This window comes from Hipposideros armiger, unplaced genomic scaffold (assembly GCF_001890085.2).
Source record: "Hipposideros armiger isolate ML-2016 unplaced genomic scaffold, ASM189008v1 scaffold_93, whole genome shotgun sequence".
Classification (NCBI taxonomy): domain Eukaryota; kingdom Metazoa; phylum Chordata; class Mammalia; order Chiroptera; family Hipposideridae; genus Hipposideros; species Hipposideros armiger.
Window position 1 is genome coordinate 1,507,288 of NW_017731443.1, and position 12,461 is coordinate 1,519,748.

Sequence of the window (12,461 nt, forward strand, 5' to 3'; positions counted from 1 at the left end):
GGCAGGAGGGGGTGGAGTAGGGCGGGGGCCGAGCTCCATCGGTGAGCGCTAATGGCGGCGGCCGCGGCTGATGCCGAAGGCTGGCCCTCCCGCTGGTTCTGGTAAGCCCGGGTTCGAGTCTGGGCACCGCCCCATTGGTCTTGGACCCGTCACTGCCTTCTCTGGGCCTCAGTGTCCTTATTTTTTAAGTGGGCCAGATAACGCTTGCCCGGGAGGCCTTGCCCTGCAGGGCCTGCCTCGGTGCTGAGCGAAAGGGGGCCCCTTCGCCTCTCTGCATTAAATGCCGGCGCTCGGGACGCCTGCCAGTCACTGGCTGGGCCAGGAGGTGTAGCTGGGCAAGTTGCACCCACACTTGAATTTACCGTCAGGCTCTGTTGCTCACTATAGGTGTGACCTTGGGTAAGTCCCTTCTCTCTGAGCTTGTCTGTAAATCAGGGAGAGTAGAAATAACACTAGCAGCAACACTAATGTCGCGATTATCCCACCTCAGGCATTTAATTGTCCACAGCACTATGAGCCATGGACAGTTGTTATCCATTGTTAAGATAAGGCACCTGAGGCACAAGGACTTTAAATCTTGACCAAGGCCACACAGTTTAGTCTATGATGCTTGGCACCAAGCTGCAGATCTGTGACAAACTTGAATTTGTTTCCCTCGAGCAGGATGGAGCCAGGTGAGGAGCTGGAGGAGGAGGACTCTCCAGGTGGCCGTGAGGATGGCTTCACTGCTGAGCACCTGGCTGCGGAGGCCATGGCAGCTGACATGGACCCCTGGTTGGTGTTTGATGCTCGCACCACACCTGCCTCCGAGCTGGATGCCTGGTTGGCCAAGTACCCACCATCCCAAGTTACCCGCTACGGGGACCCTAGCTCACCCAACACTGAGCCTGTGGGCTGGATTGCAGTGTATGGGCAGGGCTACATCCCCAACTCAGGTGATGTGCAGGGCCTGCAGGCAGCCTGGGAAGCCCTGCAGACCAGCGGGCGGTCCATCACGCCTGGTACCCTGCGCCAGCTGGCCATCACCCACCACGTGCTCTCGGGAAAGTGGCTGATGCACCTGACACCTGGCTTCAAGCTGGACCATGCCTGGGCTGGCATTGCTCGGGCCGTGGTTGAGGGCCGGCTTCAGGTGGCCAAGGTGAGCCCGCGGGCCAAAGAGGGTGGGCGCCAGGTCATCTGTGTTTACACAGACGACTTCACGGACCGCTTGGGTGTGCTGGAGGCAGATGCAGCCATCCGTGCAGCAGGCATTAAGTGCCTGCTCACCTACAAGCCTGATGTCTACACCTACCTGGGCATCTACCGGGCCAACCGCTGGCACCTCTGCCCCACTCTCTATGAGAGCCGTTTCCAGCTGGGGGGCAGTGCTCGTGGCTCCCGTGTGCTGGACCGCGCCAACAATGTGGAACTGACTTAATGGGGCCAAGTTGGGGAGACCACCCTCTGTGCCCCCTGCTAGGGGTGGATTCCCCTGTCTTTCTCCTTCTCATTCCAAGGAGGTCAAGTTCCCCAGTTCTAAGGACTAGGTCACTCAGAAACTGCCTGCATCTTGGATCCCCTTGAACTTCTGCCCTCTGTTCAGGGCTGACTCAAGTCCCCACCTGCTGGTGGTTCTGGCTCTCTTGAGGGCCGGACCCTCAGCCTCTCTCTTCGATGCTGCTCCCCTCTGCCATCCAGGACTATAGACTGGGTACAGACACCCAGGAGGAGAGCCTTCCTTGGCCACCTTTATTCATGGCTGTACCTCCCCCTCCTCCTGCATTCTCCCCTCCTCTTCCTCACAAGAGAGAAAACTTAGTGCTTCCAGTCCCTCTCCTTGGATCCTTCACAGTCCGGGGGGCAGAGGCCCTGCAGGCCTGAGCATGCCATTTTGTTGGGGAGGGTGGTGCCCACTCAGCCCCTGGCAGACAGAGGGGATTCCAGGGCCATGGACATAGTGTCTGCCCCCACCCTGCCACCTCACAGCCTGCACCACCTTCCTCTCTTCACTACCTTGTCATGTGCCTGCTCCTGGCATTTCAATAAAACCCAGCTTGGGTCTGTGTGTTGAGTGTTTTTTAAAATACTGTGTTGGTGGTTACCTGCTTCGGTTGCTGGAGAGAGGCAGGGCCAGGAGAGACTGCCTCTCTGCCCTGACTGGGCCCTCCTAACTGCCCCCAGTAATAAGATACACTTCACTACCAAGGTTGGGAACCTCCCTGAGAGCCCCTGCAAAGCCAGCACTGCTTAGCCTTCATCATCAGAATCAGCTTCTCAGTGATTTCCCATAAATCCAGGGGCTTGGCCCAGAGAAGTCCAAGGGGCTACTACTAGCCCACGGTGTATTTGTGCTTATTAGAGAAAGGCATCCTCTTGGTCCTGGCAGTTCTTTGTCAGAGCACATGGTCTGGTGAGTAAGCAGAAGATGGGCTGCATTTCGGCAACCTAAGCTGGACATCCTTGTGCAGTGAACAATCTGCACAACCATAAGTAGCCCTGGAATCCCTCCCAGTTATCCTCACCTCTCCACCACCCTGACCATCACAGGGGCCACTGGACAGTTTGCAAAGCACTCCCACATGCATTGTTTAATTGTCACAACCTGTTTGGAAGGGCATGTAGGCCCCATTCTGTGCTCAAGGAAATTGAGGCCAAGAGGGGAAGAGAGTTCCCTCAGGGTCATGCAGTGAGTTGAGCAGAGCTAGGACTTTCACACTGGTCCCTGCCACCTCAGGCAGAGTGTGGTCCCTGGCTTCACCCACAGTGAGCTCTTCACAACCCACCCACATGATCTCTCTGGGCCACCCCCTGGACTGACTGAGGCTGCTGTACACTCGGAGCCTGGCTCTGGCCTTGGTATTGGGCCAGGGTGTCTGGCAGGAAGCCCCTTGGGATGCTGCTCTCGTGCCGTGCCGGAGCTGACTCAGCCTCAAGCAGCCTCACCAAATTGGAATTTGGAGCAGGGGAGCGGAGATGCCACTGGGCTGACTGGGTGGAAGTGGGTGAGTCATGAGATGCTCGCTCAGTCCCCCTCCCCAGCTTCCTCCCCACCCGAAGCTTCCCCAGGGCTGAGTCCCCCTCTCAGCCCAGCCCTGGGAAGTCCCTAGAGCTGGGTGGTCTCCAAGTTGGAGCCTGGCGTTCTGCATCCCTCAGATTCAGTGCTTTGCACTTAGCCAGAATGGGCTAAGGCTTAGGGGGATCTTGGCCAGGCCCTCAGGGGTTCCACAAAGATGCCCAGGTGGGCATCCTTCCATAACTAAGCATTTCACACACCCCTTCTCCATCCTCATGGCCCTGCTTTAGCCGGTTCCTCACCTTCTCCCAAAGCACTACAACTTGCCTCCTCTGCCCTATTCCCCTCCTACTTCTGCCTCTTCCCCCCACAGCCAGCTCTCCCACAGAGCTGCCTACATCCCTCCTACTCAAAGGCCTTCTGTGGCTCCCCACAGCCTGCAATACAGAGTCCACTCTCCTGAGCCAGCCATGACCTAGTCCCCCCACCAACTGCTGCCCCAGCTTCCCTCAGGCACCCCTTTCTGCCCATGCTCACCCCACTAGAGCTAACTGGCATTTCCTTCACCCCCTGGTACACAGCCCTGAGCCTCAGGCTGTTCCTACTGCTTGAACACCTGTTGTGCAGCAAGGAAGAGAGGTTCCTTATGTGATCACTTGATTGATGTCTATCTCCTGTTGGCCCCTAAGCCACATGCCCAGACTCTGGGCTCTGAAAGCAGGAACAACAATGTCTGAATCTCAGCCCTATCCCCAGAGCCTAACACAGTACTTGTCTAGAGCAACCTCTACATAAATTATTAAATGAATGAAAGCATGAACAGCTCAAATCCGGCCCCTGCCAATCCTTGCGGCCCCTTCTTCATTCCTTGTTGCAGAATCAAGAGCTGCCTGTGGTTGCCTTGCACACATTCTGGCCTTTCTCAGTTTTGCGCCTTTGCTTATGCTTTTCTCTGCTTGGTGTACCTGAAACTTGCCTGCTTTCCTGGCTGACTCCGCATCTCAGACCCACCACCCACCAGCTCATTTTCTTGGAGATTTCTCCTCCCCATCCATGTGCACCCCAGGCTCCCATAGCACCCCCCTACCTGTGGCTCTCATCTGAGTGTCTGGGCCCCTCAAGAACAGTGGCTGCGCTTTATCCCTCAGCATCCAGCATAGGACCTTGGCCTAGCACAAGAGCCAAATCAACATTATTGAATAAATGAGTGATTGATTAAAAGTTACTCTCTGTCTCTGGGACTGTTCCCTCATTCTACGCATAACATGAGCCAGGCACTGTGTTAAGTGTTCGCCTGTGGTACCGCCTCTAAGCCTCACCTGGCTCTATTATTGTTGCTGTTTTGCAGAAGAGAAAACCAAGGATCAGAGAGGTTCAGTAATTAGTTCAAGGTTATAAAGCCATAAGTAGCAGAGCCAAGATTTGAATCCAGGTCATCCAACTCCAGAGCACCTGATGTATTGTTGAGTCCCCACTATATGAAAGTACTGTAGGGGTGCGGGGGCTGCAAAGATTAACAAGAGTCAGCACGGGCCCAGCTGGAATCCAGAGTCAGGCAGACACACTCCCCATTCTCTGGCCAGCCCCTCCGGAGCCTCTGTAAAGTACACAGGTTGGATCCTCAGAACCACTTGGGAGAGAGGCTGAGCCAAAACTAAGATTTCCATTTTACTGGTAGAGAAACTGAGGCCTAGAGAGTACACTGACTAAGCCTACTTGGACAGTAAGGATCTCCCAGGCGTACCATGGGATTACTCCCCTGACAGGCCCAGGACTCCCCAAGACGCACCCCATCAGCCTGCCAGGTCCCTCTGCCCTATTTGGCTGGCCCCTTCCTACCCGGGAGTAAGGAAGTGGCCTGGTACAGGGTGAACGAGGCTGGGTAAATTTGGACAAGCCCCTGTGTTCTGCTCCCTTTTATAAACCATGGGAAGAATGGCTGAGGCCGGGGAAAAGAGACACTCACGCGCATTGCATTGCGAACCCCCATGCCCCAGGGAGGAGGCTCCAGCGGGGCAGGCCAGAAAATGGGGAGCATCTCTGCCTGACTCTGGATTCCAGCTGCGGCTAGGGGCTGAATTGGGGAGGACAGGAAACAGCTGAGTCAGGAGAAAGCTTCAGCCAGAGCTTTGGCTAGGTTTTGGGGATTTTCCCAGCAGGGCAACTGCGCCCCACTCCCGCCTGCTGGGAGGGGCTCTGGCAGGGATGAGACTTGGGTCACACAGCTGATTCATCGGAGAAGGGAAACTCCCCACTTCTCTGACATACATCTCCCGGACACTAAGGGGTAACCTGAGGGCACCCAGCCCAGAAACCCACCACCCTCATCTTTCCTTGATGACTGGCCTCCCAGCAGGGCATGAAAACCTCCTCCAGGCTGGACAGAGGGACAGAGTTGGGCAGGGTGGCAGGGCATAGGGGGCAGCTTTCCAGGGAATAACACCAGAGACCGGAACCAGAGCAACAGTTAGACCAAGGGCACCACTGGCATCCTTCTCTCACCTATTTGTTAGATGAAAAAACTGAGGCACAGATAGTAAGAACAAACACACACACAGACTTCCTCTGCACCAGGCTCTACTCTAAGCAGTTTGTCCTCACTTTGGTCCTCACAGCCCTTGTATTACTGAGCAGGAAACTGCAGCAGAAAGAAGTTAAGGAATTTGGCCATGGTCAAGGCTAGAAATTCTCCGGTAGCCTCCACAGCTCCCAAGAGCACTTGTAAACACCTCTGCAGCAGAAAGCTCTGTCCCTGGTCCCTGAGCAGCTCTGGCCTCTGGGAACCATAGAAGACAGACTTGTCATTCTCTGGGCCCTGGCTCCTCTCAGGCTAAAGGGAGACAGCTGGTTCCTACTTGAGGAGGGGGGGGGGGCGGTTCAGCTGAACCCACAGAGGCCAGGAGAGGGCAGCGAAGCATTCCCGCCAAAATTTTCCTCTCTAGGGCTTTGACTCTTTTCCAAATCCCAATCCAGTCAGAGCCTCCCTTTCCTGTCTGCCAACCCCCCTCCCCAACAGCACAGACACTCAGACACGCACACCCAGGCGCACGCGTGCACACTGATAGTCCAGCCTCCAGGCCCCCGAGCCTGGCTGGGCCTGCTTCATGTGCCCTGGGCCCAAGGCCTGCTGGCTGTTGCAGGGGATGTGGGAGCTGTGGCTCCATAAGGCATGGCGAAGGGCCCCACAGAGGCAATCTGTGCCCTATCTGGATCCCACTCACAGGCTGCATGACTCATCCCCTCGCCCCCCCCCCCCATGATTCAGTTAACAGGGGTGCCAGGAGGTACTCCCAGCGAGGGTGGGGCAGTTTACTGGCCCAGGCCAGGCCTGCCAGCCTTTCATCCCAGGATGAGAGTTTCATCCACCTCCTGGCCCTGAGCAGGAGCTAGCACCCTGGAGTGTGGGGGTGGTAGGAAAGCCTCAGGTCTGGGGGATTAGGGTGAGCCAAGAACTGGGTGACAGGTCCCAACTGCCCTGGACCCGGGTCTGCAAGGAATAGGAGCTGCTCCAAGAAACTTTCAGACCAGGCTGAGCAGGCAGAGCCATCCTGGGCACCGACAGCAAAGCCCTCGCTGCCCTCCATTCAGAGGAAATGGTCTACATAGCACGAAACATAACATCAAGAACATTCTCACTAACATTTCTTAATTTCTTACTGTACCAGTCCCGTGCTGAGCACCATCCATGTTTTATGTCATTTACACCCCCCCCAACAACCGTGAAAATCAGGCACAGACATTATCATATCCTTTTTTATAAATAAGGAAACTGAGGCATAGAGAAGTTAAAGGAATGGCCCAGGTCTCATAGCCAGGAAGTGACTCAAACCCAGGCCATCTAACTCTAGACTTCATGTTGTTATTTCCTACTGTGTCCAGAGCTGTGCTCATAGGAGCAGGGATGAGGGGCCCAAGATCTGACCTGCCCCTCCCCCAGTGGATCTCCACTGAAACCTCTGGTTTTAAGGATCACCCTATGTAAACCACTAATCTGCAAGAAGGGGAAACTGAGGCTCCCAGAGGGGAAGGAACTGACGTGAGATTAACAAATCAGAGATGGCCCAGGGCTGGGGCAATGCCTGTGATGCTCTCCCAGCTGCCCTGGGCTGGAGAGGCGGCTGCTGAGGGGAGGAAACTTCAGGGAAGGAGTGGGGAGATGGTAGCCCAGCTCCTCTCCCTCTCTGCAGCCTCAGAGTCCTCATCTGCCTCATAGGGACAAGACTGCCACCACAGAAGTGTGGCACGAGGCTCAAAGGACAGCAGGTGGACGCTCGTGGGTGCTCAGCTGGCATCTGGAGAATGGGAAGGGTGATAACCAGGCCCTGGAGGCAGCAGCCCAGCTCCCCTCTTAGCCTCCCCTTCCTCAGCCCAGGCCATTTGGCGCAACTTTGTGTTGTTATCCCAAGCTGTGCTGGTAGGCTAAAGGCAAAATCTCCCCAAAAGGCAAAATCTTTAAAATTATTCTAAGCAGGTTAAAAAAAAAAGTAATATCCTGCATAGTGCTATGGGACTGTATTGCATAAAGGATTTTTCCTAGGTTAGGGACTTAGGGAAGGCCTCCTGAGGAAATGGTGGGGAAACTGACATTTGCAGGATGAGAGAGTTGGCCAGGTGAGGGGATGAGGGAGGGCATCCTGGCAGAGGGAACAGCCTGTGCGAAACCGACAAGCTCAGTACAGCAGAGAGCCTGCAGCTGGGAGAGTAACTGGGGGCTGATAAGGGGGGAGCCTGGGCAAGCGGCCCAGGTCTGGAAGGATCTGGAATGCCATGTTAAGGATTCTAGCTGCATTCAAGAGACAGACTAATGAGGCAGTGAGAAGCTCAGGCTTTGGCCACTGACTGCTTAGGTTCAAATCCTGGCTCCACCATTTTCTTGTTGTGTGGCTTTAGCAAGTTGCTTAATTTCTCTGTGCCTACATTCCGTAATCTGTAAAATGGGTATAATATTACCATCTATCTCTATAGGGCTGTTGTGAGAATTAATAAATTACTTTGAACCACATCTGGTTCATAAGAGCTCAATGAGTGTGAGCCACTAGTGTTACCCTCTTGGCCTTCTAAGCACCCCCAACAAACATGCAACCTAAAAGAAAACAGGGTGTGTCAAGCATCTCCACCCCACCCTTTCCCAGGCTACAGGCCCTCCTGTGTAGCAATGCAAAGGGTGCCACAGCTTGGAAGGGTCCAAGCCTAAGGGGGAAATGGTCAGAATTTTAAAAGATTCCTCTGTGAACATTGTCAGGAGTTTTTAAATCCTTCAGGCTGCTGGGTGGGCAATGGAGAAAAGGGAGCTGAGTTGGAGGCCTTGGAGAGTGTCCAGAAGAGAAAGGATGGGGCTAAGACTAAGGGGAAAAAATGTTTGTTGAAGTGAATTGAAATGTCACCTCCAGATGTAGGGTGACTGGAACTCTGATACACTGCTGGTGGGATGTGAAATGGTCCAACCACTTTGGAGAACTGTTGGAGAGAATCAAAGCTAAAACGTGTACCTCAGGACCCAACAATTCCACCTCTGGGCACCTATCCAAGAAAACTGAGTGCAATTGGCCACCAAAGGACAGACATATCACCAATGCTCACAGCAGCGTTATTCACAATAGACCCACACTGGAAGAGCCCCTAGTATCATCACCAGGAGCATGGAGGGAGCAATTGTGGAATACCCGTGCAATGAAATGCTACTTCATACAATGATGTAGATGAACCCCTCACACAGGTTGAGTAAAAGCAGCCAGACCCAAGAGAGTCCACGCGGTGTGGTTCCATTTCTGTGAAGTTCAAGAAGAGGCAAAACTAATCTATGATAATAGAAGTCAGAATAGTGATTACTTATTGGGTAGAGAGGAGGTACAAGGAGCTTCTGAGCTGCTGGAAATGTCCTATATCTTGGTCAGGGCGGTAGCGACATAGGTTTACATACATGTAAAAAGTCATTAAGCTGAACATGTTTGATGAGTGCACTTCACTTTCTGTATGTTAAACTTCAATTTAGTCAACAAACTAAGTATAAGAACCAAAATTATATAACTATTAGAAGAAAACATGGGGATAAATGTTCATATATCTGACAAAGGTTTGGTAGCCAGAATATGTAAAGAACTCATAAAATTCAACAACAACAACAAAAGCAAGCAACCCAATTAAAAACAGGCAAAGGGCTTGAATAGACGTTTGTTCAAAAAACATATACAAATGCCCAACAAGCACATGAAAAGATGTTCATTGATCATTACGGAACATGATTGGTTTTTTAAGAATGCGCAAATCAATCACAATGAGATATCACTTTACATCCTTCAGAATGTCTTTCATTTTATAAAATGGAAAATAAGTGTTGGCAACGATGAGGAGAAATTGAGAACCTCATACATTGCTGATGGGAATGTAAAATGGGGCAGCCACTTTAGAAAACGTTCTGCCCGTCGTCACAAGGTTAAACAGAGTTTTCATATGACCCAGCAATTTCACTCTTAGGTATAGACCCAAGATCAATGGAAACACATGTCCACACAAACAACACTTGTACACATGTCCATGGAGCATTATTCATAATGGCCAACAAGTAGCCACAACCCAATGTCCATCACCTGAAGAATAAATAAACAAATTGTGGTATACCCATACGGTAGAATATTGTTCTGCCATAAAAAGGAACAAAGTACTGATACATGCTACAACATGGAAAAGCCTGGAAAACACTATGCTAAGTGAAAAAAAAACAAATGCAAAAGGTCACATATTGTAAGATCCCATTTATATGAAATGTCCAGAATAGGCAAATCCCTGGAGACAGAAAGCAGATTCGTGGTTACCAGGGGATGGGGGAAGGTGGAATTGGGAGCGATTACTTAATGGGTATGGGATGTTTTTCTGGGATGATAAAAAAAGTTTTCAAACTAAAGAGAAGTGGTGGTTGCACAACATTGTGAATGCACAAAAATCCACTGAAGTGTACATTTTAAAATGGTTAATTTTATGTTATGTGACTCTCACCTCAATTTTAAAAATAAATAAACTTCAATTTAGAAAGTGAATGGAAACTGAAAAACACCAACATCACCTCCAAGGCCCTGGGGGCACTAACGGAACCTACTGGGTGCAGAGCACACGCCTCCATTACCTCCTTTCCCCTCACTGCAGCCCCAAGAGGTGGGGATTCTCAGGGGCTCAGAGAAAGAAAGTAACTGAGCCAGGCTCACACAGCTGCCAAAAGACAGTGCCTGGATCCCTGAGACCTCCCGGCCCCCAGACTCCTCCAATCACTGTGGCCCCCTGGGATTCTCTTCTGGCCTCCCTGGGTGGGGGCTGGTGAGGTCAGGGGCCAGGAACGTTGCTGCAGCCACCAGGCGGGAGTTAGTGACTGAGAAGCTTGGAATGTGCTGCCTCTGAAAGGACCTCCTTGTGGCTCCACCGACGGTTAGAGCAGGAAGGGACTTTCAGAATCATGTAATCACACACACACACACACACACACACACACACACACACACACACACACGAGACCTGAGCCTGGGCTCAGTCACTGTCCCAGGCTGCATGGGGAGCAGACAGGGTGTTGTTTCTGGAGCAGGCAGATGGATGCACTCCAGGCTGACCTGATTCAGACCCTGCATGTGCCCCCATCTGGCCCTCTGTGTCACCCTGACCTGTCCAGCCTGGACGCAGCCAAGGAGTCCAGATATCAGTTAATGCGTGTGTGTGCGCTTGCACGCTGCATGAGGATGTTAGTGTGTGATCAGGGCCCCAAGGGCTCCCAACTCTGGGGCTTTTTATTCATGTGTATATTTATTTTTGCTATTTGTCTATTTTTGCTAAGTTGTTACTATATGCGGTGCTTACACCTGACGTGTTATTTCTATTCTCCAGCTACCCTGAGATGTAGTGATTATTATGTCTCCATTTTACAGATGAGCAAACAGAGGCTCATTGAGAGATTGTGTTTCTCACCTGGGTCATACAGCTGGTGAGCAGCAGAATTCAAACTCAGAACCCAGACTTGTCTCATTCCAGCATATGTGTTCTTTTCCATGGGTGACACTGCCTCAAAAAAATCTCTCTCTCTCTCTCTCTCACACACACACACACACACACACACACACACACACACACACACACACATTTCTACATTGCTCATTCTGGTAAATTGCTATTGGGTTTTTTTCATTTTAGAGAAAGATAAGCATTGAGTAGAACAAGGGCAAGGGAGAGGTACCAGCCTGGTAACCACCTTCTGAGTGTGCCGCAATTTACAGCTTACAAAGCACTTTCACATTTGTGATCTCATTTGATCCCACAGCAGCCCCATGAGGTCAGCAGGAGGCTCAATTATTCCCACAGCGACTGGGACTCAGAGGGAAGGTGACCACCTAGGATCACAGAGACAGAAAATGGTAGCTCTGGGACTGGAAGCCCAGAGCCAAGCTAGCCTTCTGGTTCTACGATAAGTTCTGTGTGTAGCCTGGCCTCGGTCCCTAAAAAGGCAGCCCAGGACTCCACCTCCCTGAAGTCTTCTTTCCCTGAAGACAAAACTTGAGCCGATCAAATGGAGGTACCAGTGGAAAGCCAGAGAGCCCAGCTCTCTCTCTGTAGCTGTGTGACACTGGCAGTTCCTTCCTCCCTCTGGGCTTCAGTTTCCTCATCTGTAAAATGGAAGGGAGCAGAGAAGCTTTGGGGTGGTCTTCTCAGCACTGCCATTCTGCGCGTGTGAAAAGGCAGCTATGAGGGCTTTGGAGGAGCTTGCCTGAACATAGGCTTGGAGCTGTCACAGTCCTAACTTGGCAAAATGCTTCAGCCACACGCTTAGTGATTTTAGGCACTTCATTTCAACATCTCTCAGCCTCCGTTTCTCCATCTGCAAAATGGGAGTGATGATGGTACCTACCTCCCAGGGTTGTTGGCCTTTGATTGTTGTTATTTGATCTTGGCCTCACAGTCACATAGACCTTTGACACAATCTCCAAACAAGGCTGATGACCACACAGCCCCAGAAGAACAATGACAGTATTTAAAGAAGATTGCATTTTTCAGGCCACAGGACTGAACTGCTTATAGAGGCTCTGAAGTCGAAACTTGTTATAGCTCCTGAAATTATCCTGTGAGTAGTAGTACAATTATATTGCATTGTATTTGTGGGTAGTTCAAAACATTAGCTTGTTCACTGCACGCATTTAAAATATACCATCCCTTTTGTAACCCTAGTTTGTCATTTATTCACTTTTTAATATACTTGAACCTTAAAACAATGCCAGCGGAAGTGGCCCAGGCCACGTTGAGTGGTAGTAGTATTGTTCCTGGCATGAAATAAGCACTCAGTTAATAATAACAACAATAATTGTAATAGTAGTAGTAATAATAATATCAATCACATTAATAATCCACTTTAGTTTCCAGACCCTTTTCACAGTCTTCATTCCAACTCCCACGCCCTAGGTATCTATGTGAGTATTCCTTCCCATTTTACGGATGA

General features: G+C 51.4%; 1 protein-coding gene across 2 annotated transcripts; it reads left to right on the top strand.

The window, feature by feature from the left end:
- Positions 1-13: 13 nt before the first annotated feature.
- Positions 14-2,066, top strand: CUNH11orf68 (chromosome unknown C11orf68 homolog). 2 transcript variants are annotated; one of them, XM_019645448.1, is made up of 2 exons: positions 14-101; positions 664-2,066. In XM_019645448.1, the coding sequence occupies exons 1-2, from the start codon at positions 52-54 to the stop codon at positions 1,418-1,420; spliced, it is 807 nt and encodes a 268-aa protein (XP_019500993.1). In that variant the 5' UTR covers positions 14-51; the 3' UTR covers positions 1,421-2,066. The 2 variants fall into 2 exon arrangements, with proteins under 2 accessions (XP_019500993.1, XP_019500994.1); XM_019645449.1 differs by having other exon boundaries at positions 25-399.
- The last annotated feature ends 10,395 nt before the right edge of the window (positions 2,067-12,461 follow it).